We start from the raw sequence: 23,526 nt of genomic DNA, 5'->3' as shown, positions 1-23,526 counted from the left end.
CTGGCTGGGAGGTTGCAGCGGAGTGACAAGACTTTCTCCGCAAAAAAGCTCGCATAAGCCTCAGAGCTAATAGCCAGATTCCTAATATTTTGGGTTCTCTCAGTGAGAGAAGTTAAAGATCTAATTACCCTAAACAACCGTGCTGGGCGAGAGCTAGTGGATGCGATGGAGGCTCCTTCTTAACAGCCTTCATCGCCATCTCATAGGACTTCATAAATGTCCTGTAAAATGTTCTTGCAGCTTCATCATGAGTTAACTGCCAAACTCGCTCTAATCGTCTGAGTTTCTGCTTCATCCCCCTGTGTTCTGAAGTATACCAGTGGGGTGGTTTAGGCCGGGAGCGAAAAGGATGTCAGGGAGTGATTTCATCAATGGCTTCAGAAAGACGGGAGTTCCAGCCCTCTATCAGCACATCTAATGAATCACCAGGAGGCACTGGATCCTGCAGAGCCTTCTGAAACCCATTTGGTCTCTACAGGTGCCACTGTAGGTAACGCCATCTGACATATGTGTGTCCCTCATCAGAGCATCCTGTTATGGATCCATTTTTTAAACTCTCCCAGCTCCTTCCACTCTTGTGTAAACCTAGGTTCTCACTGTGGTGGTGTTCTTTACCTGTATTAGGGTTCAGCTATTCCAAATACCTTCTAGAGATGATCTGGTATTCATCACACCAGCCTATTCTAATCTAAAATTATAAATGACGACAATGCAATTTCAGATGTGGCAATTAATCCTATGCTTTTTAGGAAATGTGCTAGGAAACAGTGCTTATTGCAAATCAGTGGGTTGGACCCTACCAGCTTTTTCTGCTGCTAAAAGAGAAAGAAGGGCACTGAAAAAGGTTATGCTGAACACTGTGGGACCTGTGAGGAAAATAGTCATATGGTTCAGGTCTTCAGGGAGGAAGGAAACTGGGTGATATCAAGCAGAGAAATTAGTAGAATTACTGTTGCTATTCTATTAACAAATTCCCTGGCTTTCTGAAAAGATATTGGCTTTGATCCAGCTGGCTTTTTCGGTCCATCGGGAGCCAATTCTCCTCCTTATTACACCCCCCATTCTGCATGGCTTTTATTCATGCAGATCCCATAATCTCCAGAGTAGCATTTTTGGGTGGTTGAAGGTGAATACTCTCCTCCCCTTTTCACCAGCAGAAAAGCTGGTTGGATCCAACCCATTCTAATCTGCCTTCCCGTCAAACCATCCAAAGCACTTTTCAATTTAAAATAGGAAGCAGCAGAACAATACACAGAAATTGTTTCATGCTGTTAGGTCTTTTCTCAAGAGTTGATGGCCTTGATATATCTCTTGCCTTCCCCTCAATATTCACAAGGGATTCAGTAGTCCCTAGATAAGGGGGGGGGGCATTGTTTCTCTCAGGCCTTTGGTGGGCCTGAGCTAACAGCATGATCAACTTGGCCAGGGCCACTCCTCTTTTGCCTTCCCCCTCAAAGCACACATGTCTCTCATTTTCCCTGGGAAAGTGGAGGGAAAGGAGAGACAAACAACAAACTACCAGTCCTTCCAAAGATACACAAACTTTCCATAACGTAGAATCCCAGTTTATTGCTCATAGAAGCTTTAATGACCATCACTATAAAGTTAACTGGATATTTTTTCTTAGACAACAGCATTGTGGGTTTGTGTTTCTCAGTCTGGCATCCAGAGGAGTATGGGGAGAGTAACAAGAGGGAGCAAAGGAAATAGAGAGATCAGTTTGATGGAGGCAGGTAACAGGAACAGCAACTGATTCCAATTCCCAAACCAGAACCCAGTCAGAAGGCCTAGCGCATTTGGGGAAGGGCAAGCTGGAGGTGACGGGCTTTAAAAGAAATGGAATCCAGTGGTTCTGCTTTCTCTCCAAGCTACCTCTAATACAGGAGTGTCAAATGGGTTAGAAGAATGAAGTCTCCCCCCAAATATGGCTTAATAAAGCACATTGGCTTAGAAGAACCTAATCCCTTGCATGCTACATTTAAAAAAACCTTTCTTCTCAAAGTGGGCATTCAGAGTGGAAACAACACATCCTTCGTGAGGAAAGCATGACAGACAGTTAACTTATTTATTTCTATTTAACACACTACAGGCTTTCTGATTTTACGGCATTACATGTTTTGAACCTTTTAGTAAAAGTGGAGGTTTCTCATTTCAGTCTAACTGCTGTTAATTTGTTCCAAATGTTAACATTGCAAATAAGGTCTGGTTACCATCTCGACATTGAGTCGATAATAGGAACAGAGCTGATCAGCATCTGGTTTAGTTCAGAGTACAACGCACCACCTAATACTGCAAAATTTGGATTGGAAGATTCTGGCCATTTCACGACCACCAGAAAAAGGGGAAAAAACCCCGAACAGCACTCACATACAGTCATGTGTCATTATTTATTACTTGATAGGTTTGCTAAAGATGGAATATCACATTACTAATTTTGCCAAATTCCAGAATACATAAACAGGCCAAAACCTCTTAACATAAATTATGGCAGAGCTGCATTAATGATAATTTTAAAAATCCATGGTGCTTGCTTTCCGGAGTTGGAAAACCATTTTTTCTGTTAAAAAAAAAACAAAAAACCAAACAACATTTTCAGGTTTCTAATTTCATCCACTCCATACTGTAGAAAACTCCATGGTGCTTGCTTTCCGGAGTTGGAAAATCATTTTTTCTGTTTAAAAAACAAAAAACCAAACAAAATTTTCAGGTTTCTAATTTCATCCACTCTATACTGTAGAAAACGACTATCATAGATGCATAAAAATATGCTGGGCATTGCCGCTTTGTGAATCAGCATGAAAATGGGTTTAACCGTGAATCCAAAAATAATCTGCAAATTAGATTTGTTTTCTTCCTCTGCAAAATGAAGCATACCATAAGAAAAATTCCTCCAACTACTCCTTTTCTGGCTTGCCATTCGCTGTGTTTCTCATACTTGTGAACAACCCAAGTAGAGAGACTGTGATATTAACATACTGGACTAATACAGTTCATAAAAGTCTCTTTCTCTCTATCTATCTAATCTAATCTACCTACCATGACAAAGGAGCCCACTGACTTGGAGATGATTGAAAGACTTTTGCAGGAACAGAACATTTCAATAGCTTTTACTGGGTGTAAAAAGGATGGTTTTAGTTGCAGCAATTTCTGTGATGAATGTCAACCTTTAACTATTGTAGGCAGGCATGAGCAGAAAAAGGCCTATCACTTGAATCTTGGCTCGTTTGAATTAGACTTCTAGGGGGATTGCCAGCCAAGGGCAACCCTGGGTGTTTCTGAAAGGTGGAGCTGGGCATGGTGTAGCATTGTATGAAGCTGTGATATTACTTTTAGTTGCATAACCAGAAGTGACCTCAAGTCTCGCTAGAATGTTCTAGCAATCAGGGTGGTTGTGAGAATGAAATGGAGAAGCATGCCATGCTGAGCTCCTTGAAAGGAAGGCAGGATAGGCACAGTACAGGCAACATGTTCTGCTGACAAATGCTTTATTGGCGTTTTCAAATTTTCATTTATAGAATATTCCGTGTTTTTATTATGTGTCTCTTGATGTATGGCTTTGTTTCTGTTACAGGTGTGCAAAGTCATGTCTTCATTATTGGGCTAATGCACCAGATGAAGCACGCTCTTACCTACAAAAGTAATGCTACTGCATTTGTTAGGAGTCCACTTCATTTCTTCAAACAAACGTGGTGGTTCTTCTCAAATCTGTGTTCATGAGCATGCCATAGGGGACTTGAGGTTGGAAAATAATAAATACATTTTAAATGATTACAGACTTGATTAAATGAAAATCTGAGTCTCTGCATTAAATGAGCAGTGAGTGAAAGTTTAGCCCATCATCTTTCAAAACTGGATTATATATTGGATACTATGCCAAGTTTTCCACCAGTGTTATATATTGGATACTATGCCAAGTAGTCCACTAGCTTTCCCTGGCACAAGGAGCCTTTCTGCCAGGGTCTCTTCCACTGGCCAAGGTTCTCTTGCATCTTTGAACCGGTGGAAAGCTCCACAGCTGGCAGAACGGATCCACAAAATGTAACCTTTCGTGAATCGCATAAACAAAATTCTAAAGTTAAAAATCTGAGAAATTTGCTTGGTAGGGACAGCAGCCCACGTTGGGAGGCTTCATCAGTCTGGTCATCCTTTCTCTGTAAGTTCCCTCCATGTTATTTTATGTTATTTTAATCTATTACTTTTTTTTTCAGTCTGTCAAGAAGAATAGGGTTGGGGAGTGAAAATGACCCTGGAGCATGTCTACCAACGGTTCCACAAGCCAGTACTTCAGGGGCTTACTGAACTCAGTGGCACCAGCAATGGGTATTGGTTCACCTTTCGTCTCATCCCACAAAATGGCAGCTAACACAGGAGAAGTGGTGAGCTGACACTTATTACCTAGGAAGGCTCTGAGCCGTGGCTTCTGAGCCGCTGGCAAAGCTGCTGTGTGTAGCTATCTAAGGCAGTGGCCCACCAAGAAATTTCCCCTGTAATTACATGACCAGTCAGCCCAAGCACAGATCTTCCCTTCCGTTCTAATAGGTAGGTTAGAGTTAGGGTTTGATTGGCCCAAGGCCACCCAGTAAATGGAAACTGGAACTGTGAACTCTTCAATGCTATACTTTAACCAGTACAAAATGTCTACTTTGGCCGTTTGATTAATTCCTTTTTTTTTTAGCTCCACCTAATGTGTAAAATGATTGTGGATAAGAACCCCATTTCGTATTTCTGACTTACTTGTAACTATTTTATACTTACTGTAACCTTTAAAGACTTCAATTAGCCATTTTATCAAAACTACCCCTCTTGGCAAACTACCCCTTTGGAGTGCATTGAAGATATACAATTTTGCTGTTTCAGCAGAGGAATTATGAAGACTGCAGAGATGTTGTTTGTAAGATAAAATGGAAACTCCTTCAGTCTGCCCGCAAGTTTCTTACATGCAACTCCAAATTCCACTTCGATCATCACTTATTCGAGTTATAAAAATAAATATTCCAGGAGATTTCAAAACTCCAAATTATGCAAGCCATTTCCCAATTTGTCAACTCAGCTTCCCAATAAGGAAGGGAATTCAAAGAATAAAGAGGTGTTAATACAAAATCTGCTTTCATGTAAACACTGGCAAATGTATTCATACACAACTTTGCCAAAAGCATGTGATAGTATTAATAATAATGTTCTAAAAGGAACCGGAGCATCTTTTGAAGCTTACAATAATGGCAAGCCACAGGTACAAGTCCAGGTTATGGATGGAAAATACCAGGTTCAACTACCTCGCAGAAGGGTTGCATCTGGACAGTGCCTAGATGGGTCGTTATCTGGAAATCCTATGCATGTCACCTTGCGTTCCATGACACAAGAAAGGTGGAATATAAATACAATAAATAAATAAATTTAATTTCTGCATATCTTACAGACATCACATTCACCAGCTTGTTTTAAAAGCAACCTGGGATCCCACAAGGAATTAAATGATTTCAAAATACCACCTCTCTCCTCAAATAACCCCCTCTGTGATTCAGGACGCTCTAAGGGGCTTGAGCAAGCTGTACTATTTTCCCCTCCAACACACATTTTAACCAACACTTGAATGCCTTCAACATTCCTTTTTTTTGTGTGTGTGAAAACATTTAGCCCTCATCTGGCTGGTTTTTTATCTTTCATATTTTGCTGCCTACCTGAAGCGTTCCCCCATGCATGTAGGCATTCCTACCTTATCTTTGGCAAGCCCAGTTTGTAACTTTTATCATCCACCTAGCCACAGTGATATGGTTACACCTTCTTTCAATATTGTTATGTAAACTAGTTTATAACTAGTGTGCCAGCCTGATACAGCCCTGTTCCTGATACAAGTGGATTGTACCCCTACCCTACCAGGGAGAGACCAGATTGTTACATATTTAGACGTCACAAAACAGACAACAGAAGTAGACACAGATCAGACATCAAAAATGCCCATGTTGGATTGGATCCTGTGAATCCATTCCTCTAGTGGTGAGACTTTTCCATAAGGGACAAGATAGCCTGGCAGAGGAGGAAGAGGAGAATTGGATTTATACCCTGCCCTTCACTCAGAGTGGCTTACAATCGCCTTTCCTTCCCCTCCCCACAACAGACACCCTGTGAGATAGCTCTGAGAGAACTGCCCTTGAAAGAACAGCTCTGAGAGAACTGTGAATGACCCAAGGTCACCCAGCTGGATGCATGTGGAGGAGTGGGGAATCAAACCCAATTCCCCAGAGTAGAATCCACGGCTCTTAACCACTACACCAAAGTATGAAGGTAGTAGAATGGATCTACAGGAGCTTGAGATACAGCCATAAGTCTTAACTGGATTTGGTTCTGCAAAAATTGGAAGATGTTGAGGGAGAATTGTTGGGTATATTTTTATTAAGTGCAATGTGGCCTTCATATCATGGAAGCTAAGTAGGGTCAGCCCTGGTTAGTACTTGGATGGAAGACCACCAAGGAAGTCCAGGGTATGAAGAGGAGGCAATTGGAAACCATTTCTGTTCGTTTCTTGCCTTGAAATCCCTACAGGACTGTGGCCCAAGAACTAGACCACAGTAGATACTTGACTGGAAATATGACATACTGCTCCTCTAAATGTTTATTTCAATGAAGTCTTATTTCATCGTTCACCCCAAATAATGGAAAAGCTAATTAATGGATGATGTTTTCTCCATCACTCGGCTCTTTGTCTGGAAACTGTATATACATCACAAAATAAATTAGCTTTAGATCAGTCTAACAAAATATTCTGATCCAGTTTTCCAGGCAGAGTTTTGTCACATTTTGGGTGACCTTAGAAATCAATCAGAGTAAAGCGGAACAGCCAATCCCTCGGTGTTAAAACAGCTGTACTCTATAAACTAATCCTGCAACAACGAAGGTAGAAGAGAACTGCTTATTAACAGAACATGAAGCAACTGCTGAGGCTCAGTTCCAATCACAATAGCCATTTTTCTCATTCTGTAGCACTGCAGCCTAGCAGTTCAGGCCCAAGAGGTGAAGGCTGCTGAATACATGCTACCTTTAGGTGATCTAGTTTTTACTCTGTGTGTGTGTTACATGCCATCAAGTCACTTCTGATTTATAGCGACCGTATGAATGAATGTCCACCAAAACATCCTGTTGTTAACAGCCATTCTCAGGTCTTGCACACTGAGGGCCCTGTGGCTTCCTTGATGGAGTCAATCCACCTCATGTTGGCTCTTCCTCTTTTCCTGCTGCCTTCAACTTTTCGTAGCATGATTGTCTTTTCCAGTGATTCCTGTCTTCTCATAACGTGAATAGCCTCCGTTTAATAATTTTAGCTTCTAGGGAGAGTTCAGACTTGATTTAGTCTAGAACCGACTTATTTGTCTCTTTGGCAGTCCACGGTATCTATAAAACTCTCCTCCAATAGCACATTTCAAAGGAATTTCCTTTCTTCCTGTCAGTTTTCTTCACCGTCCAACTTTCACACCCATACACAGTAATGGGGAATACTGTGGCATGAATTAACTCGACCTTGGTTGCCAGTTTTTACTGGGTCCCCATCATACCTTATAGCTTTTCATAGTCTTTATTGTATCCATTGTGCTTCTTATGCATTCCAATTTGCATGGTCACCACTTATTCGGTCATCAGGCAGCAAAATTAATAAACAGATCCACTTTAGAACATTACATTAATATATCATCTTGTGACTTCCCTTTTTGCTCCCCACAGACCAAAGCGGCAATAATTTCCAGGAGGAGCAATATAGCTAGATTGTGTCTATATCCATTAGTGGAGGGGGGGGGAGAAACACCCCCCCCCCCAAAAAAAAAGCTTGTTTGAAATGCCTCTTGCCAGGCTCAGTTAACAAAATGAACTCAAGTAAAGACCTGATCGATGAAGTTCACTTTTGGACAGTGGTTCACTGCTAACTTTTGACAGTCTGCTCCTGGAGGAGTTGCATCAACCTGGCTAGAGCTGTAACATCCAAGTGCTGAACCTCTCTTCTGAAAAATCTGATATGTCTAGCAGATAATCCTTCATTCCACTGGTAAATCTTTGCTTTAATTAGATAAGCATATGGAGCAGAGGTCCATCAGTGGCTATTAGCCACAAGGTATAGCTAGGGGCTCTGGGGCAAGTGATGCTCTGTCTTCTTGGTGCTTGGGGGGGTCAACAGTGGGAGGGCTTCTAATGTCCTGGCCCCACTGCTGGACCTCCTGATGGCACTGGTATTTCTGGCCACTGTGTGACACAGAGTGTTGGACTGGATGGGCCTTTGGCCTGATCCAACATTGGCGTCTCTTATGTTCTTATGTTCTTATGCTTTTTGTATACAGATTGCAGACAGCTCTTCCGGTGGTTCAAGACAGATGCTGAGCCATATTAAAAGAATGTCCTATTTGGTTGTAGACCAATTTTAAAAATAAAGTGGCAACAACAGTTGTCGACAACCAATCTTCTGCTATTGCATGGCAATCTTCACACACAAATTATAGGTCCTGTCGTAGTGGCAACCTCTGACTTCTATTAGCATTCAACTTTGGTGATTCCTATACATTTTTCAAATGAACAAACAAAAACAAACCACAAACCAACTGTGGCTGTTCGCTGTCGGTTACAGATCACATGATCTCTACTTACATTTGGCAGTCTTGGATACAAGTAATACATTTATGGCTTTTATTCACCCCTCCCATGTAAAGTGTCTGAAACCAAAGTCTCACTGCAAATGCAATACACAGCAAACATGAGTGCCGTCACAACTTAAGATCCTTTGCTAACAATTCTCCATCATCAATGTGAGATGTTTGGAGACCAAATGGAGCTGCAAGAGGTTTTATATGACACAACTCTACTTATACTTTGTGCGTGAATCACCATTTCTCCTTTTCCAAATAGCAATGCAAAAACAAACAAAAAACAGCAACCCAATAGCAGCCTGCAACTCAGCAAGTGAACTGCTAGGTCCAAGAGCAACACACTACATTATTGAAGCTAACTCCATTATCCCGCAGCACACGGTTATATGCAATTAATCCTCCTGACTTTAAAAAACTGATTATATTCCAGAGGCTCTGGAAAGCTTACGCCAATATTTATGTTTTATATTTTAAGAAGGAAAAAAAACCCCACAAAGGAATACAATTTTCCTCCATATTCTGGATTGGCTCCAAAACAGTTATTGGCCCGTTGCAGTATGAGGGCCACTTACAAAAAGATCACTACAATGTGTTTGCTTGCGGGGGGGGGGGGTGTCGTCGTCCCAGCAGCCCTCAGAGGACTGAGACCACCAAATCCTCCTTTCCCTTGGCTCAGTAGCCACACAGCAACTAAAAAAGCAACTGATCCAGCCTTCCCAAAGCAACTCTAGTGTGATAGTTTTACTCCAGAAAAGGACAGTTGTGGAAGAACATGAAAATATCATATTGGAATGAAAACACATGTGAATGTTATTTCATATTTGTACCTTTGTGGAAGAGGATGAAGTTACATTACACACTGGCCCCTTTGCCTTCCATTTAAGGAAACCGATTCCTATCAACAGCTGAAAGTTCAGAGCTTTTAAAGTGGTACTTTCAAGAAATGCAAACCAAGATCAAATGTCTAGACAACATTCTTGCATGTTCACCCTCTAGATGGCACAGTCTCACAGGACGTTTGCAGACACTGCCCTATATTCGATCACCCTTGAAGAATTAAAAAAAAAATTATTTTAGAAATTAAAACATTCAAAGCTAACTCATCTGTCTGTTTAACTTCACACCCTAGTTTTAAAATGAAATAAACTGATAACCTGATTAGTCACTTCTGCGGCAATGTTTGTAATTTTTTAAAATGTTTATGATTCAGCTATTTTGCTCTTTTTGTAAAAGTCAATAAAAGTGATAGAAAACTAGTAAAAATCCCAATCTCTTTGGATTCCATGAGGTGTACAATCCTGTATGTCTCAGAATGATGGGGGGGGGGGGGAAACTGTATATGGCAATACAGCTTTACTAAAGGCCTGCACAACTTGTGACTCTTCAACTTGATCAAACAACCTATGAGGCCAGATTGGCCCAGGGATCCTGGAGGTTTTTTGCCTTCCTCTGGGCACAGAGCAGGGGTCACTGGGGTAGTGGGGGGGGGGAGTTTAGTTGTGAATTTCCTGCATCATACGTTGGTTGGACTAGATGACCCTCGAGGTACCTTCCAGCTCTATGTTTCTATGTATTGTGAGTTGCCAAGTATTTGACAATCCTTGCACATCAAGAATAAACGTGGAGATTTTCCATCAATAAAATATCGGGGGGGGGGGGGGTCCCTAGCATTTTTTGAGGTTGCTTCTATCAAGGTGATTGATGGGCTATTCTTGGCTTTGTTGGTTACAGAGGTCTGATTTGTTCCGTAATTTTTTAAAAAACCAAAGATTTCAGATTCTTTTATTAGTTTTTGCAAAAAGGATATTGAATAGCCAGCCTATATTTGTCTCCTACTGAATAATTTATTCCTACTGTTGTGATTCTTGGATCACCATATGGTCAGGATGGCTACTGGCTCCATTGAAGCTGGACTTAATACTGTCAAACCTCCTTAAGGGGGGAGACAAAAAGTATAAATTAAACTTTATTACATTTCTTGACAGAAAATATAATTATGACGCTACAATCTTTTTTTCTCATCGTATTAATGGAGCTTACTCCACCCAATTAAATCAATGTCATTTAAATCTGTAATAATACCCTACTGAAATCTGACATTCAGCATCTCCCATCTTCCCTCCCCACCTAGGGGGAAATTACCCCTTGCCCACACCACAGACCCAAAAAAAAATAAAAATGCTGTGAGTTTCTGGCTGCCTATATCACGAATCCAATGAAAACAACAAGCTGCATCCAATTGCTGGCAGGAGCCTGGGACCTAAAGCACAAAGACGGTGTTCATGCTGAACTCCCGACCGTTTGCTTTCGTGCTGTATTTAGACCTGGAAATACTCCTAGTACTGAAGGAGTGCCGTACGTCCCATTCTAAATGAACATAAAGAGTTCTAATGAGTGCTGGAAGATAAAGTATTACTTATTCTCCCCCAAAGTGCTTCTGTCTAGAAAAGCCAGTAACTCTATCAATAAGTAGCAGTATTCCACAATCAGTAGGAATCTCTTAGTTCAGCCAGGGTACAATCTCAAGGCTTAAAACACCACCTTTACATCTAACCTGTTTTTCTAGATGCTTTGGGGACAGCTTTTGTTCAGATGAGGGGGGGAAAAAAACAAAATCTATTTCTGAACAGAACTGAATGCGAGCAAGCAAAACTAAATTGCTTACTGCATAGCTACTATGGATGTAGGTTCAGCACTATTTGGGGGCTCATGTTAGTGTTCTCTCTGAAAGCCCCCTGAAAAAAAAATCTATGCTCTTGCATATGTGTAACATCGAGCTCACATCAGGTATAAAGCCTAATCCAGCAGAAAGCATTCGGACAGCCTGATCTACATGGGTATATGCAGTCACAGTCATTTGGAAGCAACCAGTGGAGTGGCAGCTCTCCCACCGCTATGGCACCACTTAAATCTGACTTTACTATTATTCCCATAATGTCAAACACGTGGAGACTATTTGTCAATTTTGTACTGCTGCCTAACAGCAGAAGGGCATGGCAAATGCACTGCTATCAATATCCGACACTCAGCATGGAGCCTTCCTTTGGAGGAAGATGTTCTGCCTCCCGAAGAAGGCTCCTTCCACTGGAAAAAAAGCTCCTCCTGGAAGCAGGCTCCAAAGGTGAGCTCGACAGAATCACAAGATACAACCATTACTTAAAGCATGTCAATGAATGGAAACAGGCAGTCCTTGCTTGGTCAACATTTCAGAGCACCACTCAGTACGCATACTTTTTATTATTGTTCCACCAATTGTTCTGTTAAGGTTTTATTGTACCATATGTTACTCATCATTATGTACTGCTCCCGTCACACTCCTACTCAAGCTTGATAAATCATCCCACATTATCATCACGTAGGGTTATTTCCACATCGGGTTATGGCTTAAAAGCATTTAACTACTCACACAAGATCTGAAGACGCTGGCCATTCAATAAATTTACTCTTTTTATTCATTTCAGTGGCTTTTATCGTAGCAGCAATAAATAGGCATCTTACATCTTTATAAAACATGGTCTTTAAGAGAGTCACTTTTACTTACATCGAACTTCTGTTAACACAACTGGGAATTTAAAATTAAAGTGACTTTTAGATTGTGTTGACACTCTGACATGAAGCCGGGTGGGGGTATCTACTGTTGGGTGGATTTGTGACTGTTTACGACTGTGTGATCTGCAGTGCTTCCAACATGTCCTCCACAGCTTTCAGAGAGTACTTGGTTTCTTTCTTACTGCGACCAGCGAACTAAGGAAAAAGAAAGGTTATTCTACTTCACGGAACATGCAATAAGTAGTCATTTTGCAACATTTTCACAACAGCCGAGCATGTAAAATTGTTCCAACACTTCACAACAAGAAAAACATATGTACCAACAGCGGACTGCAGAATTAACCAAGTTTGCTAATGCCCATTTTTGTGTTATCTTAAATCCCAGACAGCCACAGAGGGGTGGGGGAGGGGGACTACACCTAAAGTGTGTGTTCACAGATAATAAGTGGACATTGAGTGGAAAGCTCAACAAACCAAAAGCCCACACAACATATACCTATCATCACAAATCAAAGGTGAAGTCACTTCAAGAGGCTTAGAAGCTGAGAGGAAATCAAGAGATCACTGGTTTCTACATACAGTACTAAAAAAAAGTCATGGTCATTCTGAATTCCTAGAAAGGACTAAACACATAAAGCTGTGTTACACTGCATCAGACTATTGGGCAAGATCAATACCGTCTATTCAATCTCTCCAGGGTATCTGGCATGCGTCTTCCACATCACTCACTACCTAATCCTTTTAACCAGAGATGCCAGGGAATGAACCTGGGACCTTCTGCTGTACAACTGTACCATGGCCCCTGCCCTAAGATAGCATATAACTGTAGCACCACCAACATAAGTTTGCTAGTACTCCCTCTAAAACCTTCTCAACAGGTTTCACAGCCTTTATGTACAGCTTGCCATACCATGGAAAATTTTCAGAACAAGCTGCAGGATGCTGGAGGGAAGACAGTGGAGATCTAGTCCATCAACTCCTTCTGCAAGATGTTCTGCAGGATTTGACCAGGTGTTGCCAAACAGTCAACAAAAACGTTCATTCTTTAAGGTGTGAGAGCTGGTGTAGCTTACATACTTAGCTGTGAACCAAGCTAAACCTAATTCAAACTTGCCCTCTGTCAGACTCTCACTTGTTGGCCTTAGGCAAGACATTGTGTCTGAACCACCGCTAAGTGTCCACAATAGGAAATAATACTGTCGGCATCATTACTCTGTTATACAACTCTTGTAGGGGTTATTAAAACGCCCTGAACATTTAAAAAAAAGCTATATATAAAAAGTATTGTTATTATAATATAAACTCGTTGCAATTTTCTAATTTTCAGCAGACAGGGAACATGTCAATTAATACTTCCACTTAAGGGCAAACCACAGTTTGACTCCCATCCAACCTGCTTTCTATGGTTTGCACTATTCCTCCAGACCCCAGAATTACAAGCCACAAACTAACTGTGGTTCGAAATGCTGGCTTGCAGGACAAGCACAAACCACACAAATCTAGTTTGGAAGCAACATGAACTATGGTTGCCATTTAAGTGGAATAGCAGATTCTGACCACATGAGGGCAGGAAGTCAAGCAATATATGCGAAGCATGCGCTTTGTGAAGACTATGCCCAATTTCTCCCACTGTCCCTTGGGGGGGGGGGAATTAAGTTGTCAACATTTTCCTCTGTATTTGTGGTTGCAGCTGCAATCCTGCTTTCCTGGGAGTAAGGCCAACTGAATAAAATGGGACTTACTTCTGAGTAGACCAGCTTAGAACTGCTCCCTAAATGTCATATAATGGGTTGGATCCTGTGGATTCATTTCAGTAGCATCAAAGGAAAAAGCAGAACAGCTCTGCAGATCCAACCACATTTATTCACTACTGCATCGCGTAAAGACCAAGGAAATGACAATTAAACTAATTTAAGAATGCGCTGATAGCTTATTAACCTAAATTGTTAAGAAATGCTTAAAAATAAATCAAAATTATGTTAGCCTCCTAATTTTTCGTAGAGACTTAGATTGCAGGAAAACTTCCAAGTCATTAGTGCCTAGATTTAGCTTTTTGACTCTAGCACAATTTCTACCACTCATGCGATTTTGCACAGCAGGTTTATCAGTTAGGGCACCATCCACCACAAACTTCTCTTTTGGTTATAAAGAAGAATCGGGCTAACCTGTTCAGACAAGTTCCGTTCACGTCACATGGGCCTGTGCAACAGAAGTTCTAAACAGACAACTCTGGCCACACCATACATTGCTGTATTTTGTGAGCTGAATACACACACACGGCCTAAGTATGGCTCTCTCCTTTAAAGTACCATAAGCTAAAATGTTTCATTAAGTAAAAACAGCCTGTTCCTCAATGAAACATTTACATCTGAGCACTCAATAAATTTTCAGCTTAATGCTTTTTTCTTCAAGTATTGCTGCTGTCCTGCATACTTTGCTCCCTGGATTTACGATGTGTCCCCTTTTCCTCGTAATTAGCTCAATTCAGCAAATGTGACCTGTTGACAAAATTTGGTGATCAGACAGGTAATATCCCAGCTGAAACACGATGCAGGAACTGTTAACCTGCCTTTGACCCCCTTGGGCTACACTCAAACTTGAGCATTTTAAAAAAAAAATCCAAATAAGCTTTGCAAACACAAAAACTACCCCAAAAATGAACAAAAGCCAACAAAAACGAACAAAATTAGCCCTAACCAAAGACTTACAGAGGTCTAACTTCTTGACAAGAAACAGATTACAGAAAAATCCCAAACTTTAAAAGTGCATGTTGGCTTTCAGAACATCTTTCAAAAATACAGACACACATCAGAGAAGACTGTCAAAAGTCATTGCTGCATAGCAGTAAAAAATGGAGTCCAAAATAAATAGTATTGTGCTTATTCACTTAGAGCAAAGTGGACCAAAGGCATTAAATATGAGGAAAGTTCCTTGATAACATGCAGAATTTCTCTTTAATTATATTAACCTATTCTGAAAGTTAGACCAACTAAAATTAAAAGACCAGCTAGATGTTTTAATCATTCCAATTTTAGTTAAAAAGTAATTATTTTGCTAAATAGCATTATGTATCAATTTAGCTGATAATTGATACCTCCCCTTCTCTTTGAAAATGTGATTTATTTTGCTGTCCCAAATGGTTTCTAACAGAATCACCTTACTAAACGTAAACAACATATCGATCCCTAACCGAAAGAATATAGCAGTATATCCAAAAACTATTTATCTGAAAAAAGGCACAGAGAAAAGTGTTAAAGCTTAATTTTTAACTGAAAATTAAACTTCCACTTAAAGTGTTTCTATTGTGAGACATGCTAAACTAATTAACTGGAGAGGCAGAGAAATGTATTTTGTTTCAGATGTTAAAGAACACAAATTAAGGGAGAAGAAAAGTCTTCATTTATAGTGACCTGTGTCTGTATTTTAACACACATTTTTTAATTTTAGTACTGCTATTTAAAACATTTTATTACTGCCTTTCCACCAACGTAGGGCCCCTAAGATAGCAATCAATCAAAAACATTAGAACCAACTTAAGGATATATAGATATAGATATAACAATTAAAACAACAACAAGAAAGAGGATCAAATGAGGGTGGGGTGGAGGAATCTCTCTGGAGAGAGAATTCCATGTTTTAGTGGCATGATTGAGAAGGTTCTTTCTTAGGTTGCCACTCATCTGGCCTCAGTTGACAGGGGTACCTGAAGCAAAGCCCCTGAAGGTACAGTAGTTTTAGAAACATTTTAGAGACTTTACTTTCTTGAAGTCTTCAGTCTGTTCAACAGTACCAGTGGCATGTCAAAGCTTTTCACCTACAGGGCAGCTTTCAAATGAGAAATTCTGCCATTTATAGCCTTCAGTGGGAACTACTTATATACTGGCCATGCGTCAACATTATAGCACCCATACACAAAGAATGACAGACTCTGCCATTTTTGCACAACAATCAGCACACCTTGAAAAAACATTTTTAAGATTGTCTCAGCAAGCATAGTTTCTTACACCACTACCAGAGACAACATCCCAGAAAAGAAGAGAACCTTGCTTACATAATCTCTTAATATCAGATAGGATGATTCAATTAATACTCATTTTTATAAAACCAAACCGTTTTGTAGTTATTGGATAGTATTAAATAATCATATTATCCTCTTTAATTTATAATAATTCATTTTACCCTTAAATAAATGGTAAAGTAAATGTGAATAGTGGACTGTTTCAAGAAAAAAAAGAGTGAGAAAAGAATAATAATACAATTATTAGATGCTGTATGCTTGAACAAGGAGGAAAATGTACTTGTTAAATGATTATGTGATTACTTAGAAGTATTTAGAAATGGTGTTAAATGGAGGAAAAATGACTATGCTGCTGTTTAAAAGCAATTATAAATGGTAATGGGTGATGTTGTGGGTGGTGGGTATCTGTATGTGTAAAAAATCCAATAAAATATATATTTAAAAAAAGAAAAAGAAAAAACATTTTTGGTGTCATAGCAATGTTTGTTTTCCTTAAGAAATAATGGTAACACCCTTTGTATTTATTTTGATATGTGTTAGATGACAAAATCTACAAATACTCATCTCTTTATAATGGCAAAGAGAACTGAGGGGTAGGGATGGGCACGAACCCTCAAACCGAACCCCAAACCCAATTAAGCCAAAAATGCTCTGAATCAAAATGCAGTTCACCGTGGCCGGGAGAAAGGGGGATCGCCCGGGAAATGTTAAGCAGTGAGGCAGCCATTTAACCCATCCGTTTCGCTTCCCCCACTTTAAAGAAGGAGGAAGCGAAACTGACGGGTTTAATGGCTCACAGCCATTTAAATCTAACAGCTAACAGGTGCACCCACCCTGCTGTTAGGTTTAAATGGCTGGCAGCATTTCACCAGTTCATTTTGCTTCCCCTGCTTGGAAGCAAAACTGACCAGTCACCAGTCCATTTCACTTCCCCGTACTTCGAAGTGGGGGGGAAGTGAAACGGAATGGTGAAATGGCTCACAGCCATTTAAACCTAACAGGTCAGCTGCAGACCTGCACTGTTCAGCTGTTACATTTAAATAGCCTGAACAGATGAACTGAACTGGACAAATGTCCAATAAATGTTTAGGGAAGACACTTTCCTCGAACATCAATTCAGGGGCTCTGAACTGGGCCAAGTTCATGCCGAATTCTGGGTCATGAATCAGTTTGTGCCTATTCCCCTATTGAGGGGAATTTAGTCTTCCTTCCCTAGTCATGTGACTAGGTAATAGTTAAAATTCTTGGAGAGTACCTTGTGGTGGTGTGGAGAGTACCTTGTACTTGGATGATCTCCGGAAATTTCTGCAGCCAACCTGTGTCTGCAAAGTTACTATTGTGGGACTCGGAAATTAACTTAAATTTATAGAACTTATGACTGTAAAGATAGGAAATGTGCAAACAGTCTTTGCAGAGATGACAGAATCCACACAAGAAGTGACCAGGAAAGTCACTATTTATTTATTTATTGTATGGCAGAGCTGCAAACAGGAAGCATATAACAATACAGGAAAGTCATTAATGGAAAGGGATGGCTTCAGTGTCTTATACAGATTTACAGTCCCTTCCAATGGCTCGCAAAATACTCAAATGCCATCTAAGCAAATATATTTTCATAGGGTAGCTATGTTGGTCTGTGGTAGAACAACTAGGTTCAAGTCCAGTAGCACCTTAGGATTTTCAAGGTATTAGAACAGGATTTTCAAGGTATTATTTTAGACTCACTAAGTGTTGATCACTAAGGTGCTACTGGACTCAAATCTAACTAAGCAAATATATTTAAATTTACATGACTTCTACAGTTTGTTCATTGGCTAGCTAGGGAAAGTTCCAATTATCTTTCCATTACAGGTTAACGTTTTATCATTTCCCCTACAAATTTCAAACATTTCTATATTTTGGGGTTAAAATAGGACCATAAAACTTTATTTGACTAGTAATTAGTAAAAGAGAAATGGGGTAATTTTTTATATAAGAATGTAAGCTCTTATCTAGAGCCCAAGGAAGAACGTCTTACTTCCTTCAAAAGCACCTGCCTTGAAAATTTACTACTGTGCAACTGAAGAACACCAATGTACCCCAACCATGCAACCCCATAGCTAAACTGTACAGATGATCTGAAACAGAAGGACAACAACAGAGTAAACCACAACACCGGGGAAAGAAATCCAAAATAAAGCTTTGGGCCAGGTCCCAAAGGAGATTTTCCAGTGTCCACCCCCACACCTTGGCACATCTGGTTGACAAGACGACAACTTTCAGCAGCATAGTAGACTCTTGCCAATATGTCCACTCAACTGGAGGGGAGCCATATACTGACTCGTCAGCCTTATCTGCTGGAGCATTTAGGCTCTTCAGCAGTTCAAATGTAAACTTAGGAGCAGGCCAAACCATGCAGGGCTCACATGTCAAACAAGGTTTGATATTTATTCAGTAAAGTTTCTTATGGTACCTTTTGCCAGAGTAGGGTGTTAACTTGAGATCCTGGCCAAGTTCTAATTTGTGTAATTACATCCTGCATTTTTAAATTCCCTTTGCAGTTTTCAGCTAGATATGGTATTTGTCACTTTTCTGCTAAAATACAGCTGAAGCATGCAATATATCACAAACATATGAAGTCACAAAGAAGTTATGACATTTGTTTTAAATATATTTTTGGTTGTGTAAAATGTGATCTGTTCTGGTAAGTATCAACCAAGAGTGGGGCCAATTTGCAATCATTTTGATCCAACTCCAACAGAACTTCACAATCGCATACAGACCATACAGTTATAAAAACCAAGGTGGTACTTTTTAAAGTTACTACAGTTCTCTGAACATGGCAGTGCAAGGCAGAAAAGTATATGCTATCATGACTCAACTAATTTCTCACAATCGAGATTTAAGAGGACTTTCATTTGGGTTAAATTTTAAATCAAGCCACCGATAAAAGCTATTTATTCAATACATATGCTGCCTTTCCCTCCGTTTTAGATAGCAGAAAATAGTTCACAGATTGTGAAATTGTTAAAAAGCACATAAACCAAAATGAAACGATTTATTGAAAGCATCTCAACAGCACTGCCGCTTAAGACTGAATAGTTGAATGGTCCAGCCCCTTTGGGTGAAATAAGCAAAGTTTACCATCTCTCCAGGAAACAAGATTCCACGGCTTAACATGGTAACTATGCCAGAAGTTAATTGCATTCCTTTTACATGTGGTTAGCAGCTGCATTATATACATACAAATGCAAGAGCATTCAATAGTATGGGACTATGAAATTATAATAGATTAGACCATTTCTCAACTCAAAAAGGTTTTAAAAGAGGGGGGAAATGCTATGTGTCCTCTGATCCAAAGTGCCCTGAAAAGTGTATGTAAGCCCCCGCCATCTTCACCCAGAAACATACACATTTTAAAGCACCCCCCCAAATGCGGTGCAGGTAATTAATACTCACCTGGTAAGCTCGATTTATTTGGTTTGCTGCCCAACTGGCATACTTCACATTATCCTTTTTCATTTTTGCACTTGCCTTAGAATTGGAAGCGATGTGGCTGGCAGCCTAGAAGTGAAACAGGCCAACAATCAGCAACATAACCTTGAAAAGTATGCCAAAACACCAAACATATGTATGGAAAGCGAAGAAGCACTACAACAGAAGAATGACCGATTTTTTTAAAAAGCTTAATCAACTGCTTAGATGGAAAAAAAATTAGAAAATCTTGCAGATAGGAATTCCCTCACCGTCTTCTTCTTCTCAAGAATAAGAATTCAAAACCCTGGTCTGGGTAAAAGGGATGTTTTACTTCTACAGGACAGGAGAGCCCCTCATTTGCTACAGAGGGGCATGACAGTGAACTCTACCAAGCTATGAACTACATAACCAAGTTCTGTGTTTCTCTGGGCTTGTTTTTCTGAAACAACAGTGGTCTGTGCTATTCTAAAACTCGAGGGACTTTCTAAAGGAGTTTGCAATACAGCACAGAAGTTTGCTGTTAAAAAAAAAAACTAAAAAAACCCCAACCCCAAAACATACACTTGTGAGCCCTGAGGTACATCTAAAGCAGCTCTTTGGATTCCAGCCATCATCTTGGTAACAGTTCAGGAACTTTGGAGGAAACATTTAAAAATAAGGCTTGACTGCCCAATTAAAATAATATTATTTCAATTACAAACCTTAAAATATAAAATATTAAGACAACTTTAAAAGAAGAAAAAAATGCTGTTAACACATACAAAGCAGGAACGATCTTGTTTCCAGAAAATGCAAACATTTGTACAGCACACTCAGACTGCTAGTTTTGTGAGAGCGTTCATTTGATCCAGCAGTTTTAAAGGACTCCAAATGTTATTAACAGATAATAAAGCAAAGTCATAAGTGACCTTGAGAGGGGAAAAAGAAGTTTAACTTGCAATCTGAAAAGATTATCAATCCACATTTATACTTCTATGCTGACATAAATAAGTCATATTGGATTTTAATGACAAGTGGTCATTCCTTCAATATCCATGCTTTGTCGCTTAAAGTGAGCTTGCAGGAATTGCAACATGTGTGCATTATGTGGTCGTCAAGCCACTTCCATCTTATGGCAACTCTATGATTTAGTGACCTCCAAAATGTCCTATCATTAACAGCTTTGCTCCGGTCTTTGCAAACTGAAACTGCAACACAGAAGAATGTTAATATACTACAGGGAGGCATACATCCAGACACAGAAGTGAACTCTATATAGGTAATATTAATTCTTTTATACTTTGGAAAGTGCCTTTGTGTTCATTTTATTTTAAAAAGGAAGGAACAAAGAAACAAAAACGAGCACACACATTCTGTCTTCTAAAGTCTGGTAAACCAAACATCCCAGATTTCCCAGATCTGTCCTTCTAAAAGATCAGCACTGGCCCCAACCTACTGAAATCCACAGAACCACTAAAACAGTAGATACAAATAACCAAGTTCTCTAAATGGTTGTGCTAAATACCAGAAATGTTAATAACAGCTCACGTAAACAAGAGGCAACAGTGCTGCCAACTATTACCATCATTCCATTTTCGTAATTTTGACTTTAAGACACAATAAATTATAGTGACAGGTTAAAAAGAAGCAAAGAGAAAACTTGTTGATCACAAATCTTATATAATTTTGCTATTGCCAAGGATTTATAGAGAGAGACCAACAGAGGACTTTTCATTTTATTCCCCTCTCACCTTCTCTACTCTGGCCAAATGCAGAAGCTTAAATTATTCTTAGGCGAGGAAAAATTCCTTCAGACTCACCATGTACAGTCCAAACAACGCTCTCATGTTCCTGTTGTTCAGCTTCAGCGCCTGTGCAAAATATTTTCTCGAAAGTTCGAGGTTTTCAAGCCCTCCTTGGGTATACTTAACCTGTTGCATAAGGCAAGACCAATTAATAAGCACTGATCAATTAACACTAGCAGACTGCATTAGTTATAAGCTGCCTTAGTATTTTAGGGCCCTGACTTGGACGGCCCAGGCTAGACCAATCTAATCAGACCTTGGAAGCTATTCAGGGTCAGCCCTGCTTAGGACTTGGATGGGAGGCCATCAAGGAAGTCCGGGGCTGCTACAGAGAAGCAAGCAATGGCAAACCACCTCTGTTAGTCTCTTGCCTCGACTACTCTGCGGGGTCACCCTTAAGTCAGATGTGACTTGACAGCAATTCCCACCACCACCACCACCAGTACACGGGTGTGTGTTTGGAATAAACGAGTCTTGTGGCACATGAAAGATTAAGATGGGCCAGAATCAGCTTTTGTGGACTACAGCCCACGAGTTCACATATCATGAGTGGGTTCCCATTAGGCGGTATTTTTGTAGGAGGTAGAAGTAAAAGAAACCATCAACAAGCAGGGTCAAAACGGTCATGGAACACGGGAAGCACTGGTTGAAAAGTAATTACATAAAACTTAAGGCTAATCAAGAAAAATATAGAGACCATTACCAGTTAAACTGTCTTATCTTACAAAAAGTAAGAAATAGCTTAGCGAAACCTAAGACTCCCCACCGATTTCAGGTGCCCACTACTTTAGGATGGTGCCTGTATTTTTCTTGATTAGATCTGAATTTCACATAATTACATTTCATCCTGTACTTCCTGCATTTCATGGTCCCTCGACCTTGCTGTTTGTTTCTTTCATACTGGTACATAAAATGACTGAATAGTGAGGATCTGCTTACTCATATGAAATGGGCTCTATGAAATATGCTGGAATAAAATTTTAGGTAGTCTTTGTGGTGCCACAAGACACCTGTTTATTTTTTGCTACAAACAGACCAACCTCCTGATATTTTTATTCTAACTGAAAACAGCATCAGACTAATCCAGGTTGAATAACGGACCTAAGCAGTCTGATGGTATTTGATTAATTCAAGGGGAAGGGGAGACCCAGTGTGGCGTAGTGGTTAGGGTATCAGACTAGGAGCGTGGAGACCCAGGGTGAAATCCCCACTCTGCCATGGAAGCTTGCTGGGTGACTTTGGGCCCATCACACTCCCAATGCATACCCCACAGGGCTGTAGAGAGGATAAAAAGGAGGAGGGGTGTGAAGCAAAGCACCTTACCCACCATCCCCTCAAGGGTTAATGTGAACAATGATTGGCCTGAGCTGGCCTGCAGGTGTTACTAACTGGGTCTCTGGCCTGCAGGCTTCTTATCATCTTCAAGGCCAAAGATGGAAGATGATTAATTGGTTTCTCATGGAAATCTGTGATCTGTGATTGGGGGGGGGGGGGAGAAGTGATGTGATTTTCCAGAGAGTTTGCTTGGAAAGAAATATGTTCTGATTTGGATATCATCATCACCTGACACACTGGGCCAGAAACTATCATTCAGTTGTGGCCCTAGGGAGAAGCTAGCGGAGATTCTTATGGACTATAGGTCCACACTATGACCGGCAATTGCTAGAGACACAGATAATGTGGATTTGCGGCCTTCCTATTGAAACTAAGGTTTGTGCCACCTACTGCAACTCTGGACAGTGTTAGGTAGTTAAAGCTACCTTATTTTCTGTTCTGTGTGACTTCTGAGTAATGTGTTGGCAATAACCTTTTCCTTATTAACTCTTGAATAGACTTAATATTATTTTATAAAGAACAGTCTGATTCTTGGGCGCACTTGCCCTGGGAGCCCACCACAGGGTTCGCCTCAGGCTTCCTTGACAAGGGGAGAATGTTGTACAGTGACGAGATAGAAAGGACTAAATAAATAACAACCATAAAATGTAGCATCAAAAGAAATAGTTCCCTTTGAATTTTTTTCACTTCAACAAGCAGCAGTAAATAGGGGGAGATGCTGCAGTTGAAGCATACAAATGAGGAACTGGCAACTAAAGAA

At 40.2% G+C, this 23,526-nt stretch overlaps 1 protein-coding gene across 1 annotated transcript in view; it reads right to left on the bottom strand.

Annotated features, from left to right (window-relative positions):
• Window positions 1–12,064: 12,064 nt before the first annotated feature.
• EMC2 (ER membrane protein complex subunit 2) overlaps window positions 12,065–23,526 on the bottom strand; it is a 56,575-nt gene continuing 45,113 nt past the window's right edge. Inside the window, exons 9-11 of the mRNA XM_015414737.1 lie at window positions 21,447–21,557; window positions 19,630–19,734; window positions 12,065–12,368 (exon numbers count right to left, since the gene is read on the bottom strand). Of these exons, the coding sequence (XP_015270223.1) occupies window positions 12,282–12,368; window positions 19,630–19,734; window positions 21,447–21,557 (303 nt within the window). The 3' untranslated portion in view covers window positions 12,065–12,281. The remainder of the gene's footprint in view (window positions 12,369–19,629; window positions 19,735–21,446; window positions 21,558–23,526) is intronic.

Source organism: Gekko japonicus, unplaced genomic scaffold, assembly GCF_001447785.1.
Source record: "Gekko japonicus isolate JY-2015 unplaced genomic scaffold, Gekko_japonicus_V1.1 scaffold1497, whole genome shotgun sequence".
NCBI classification, from domain to species: Eukaryota; Metazoa; Chordata; class Lepidosauria; order Squamata; family Gekkonidae; genus Gekko; species Gekko japonicus.
Note: the sequence above shows the minus strand (reverse complement) of the source record. Positions and strands in the feature narration are given on the sequence as shown.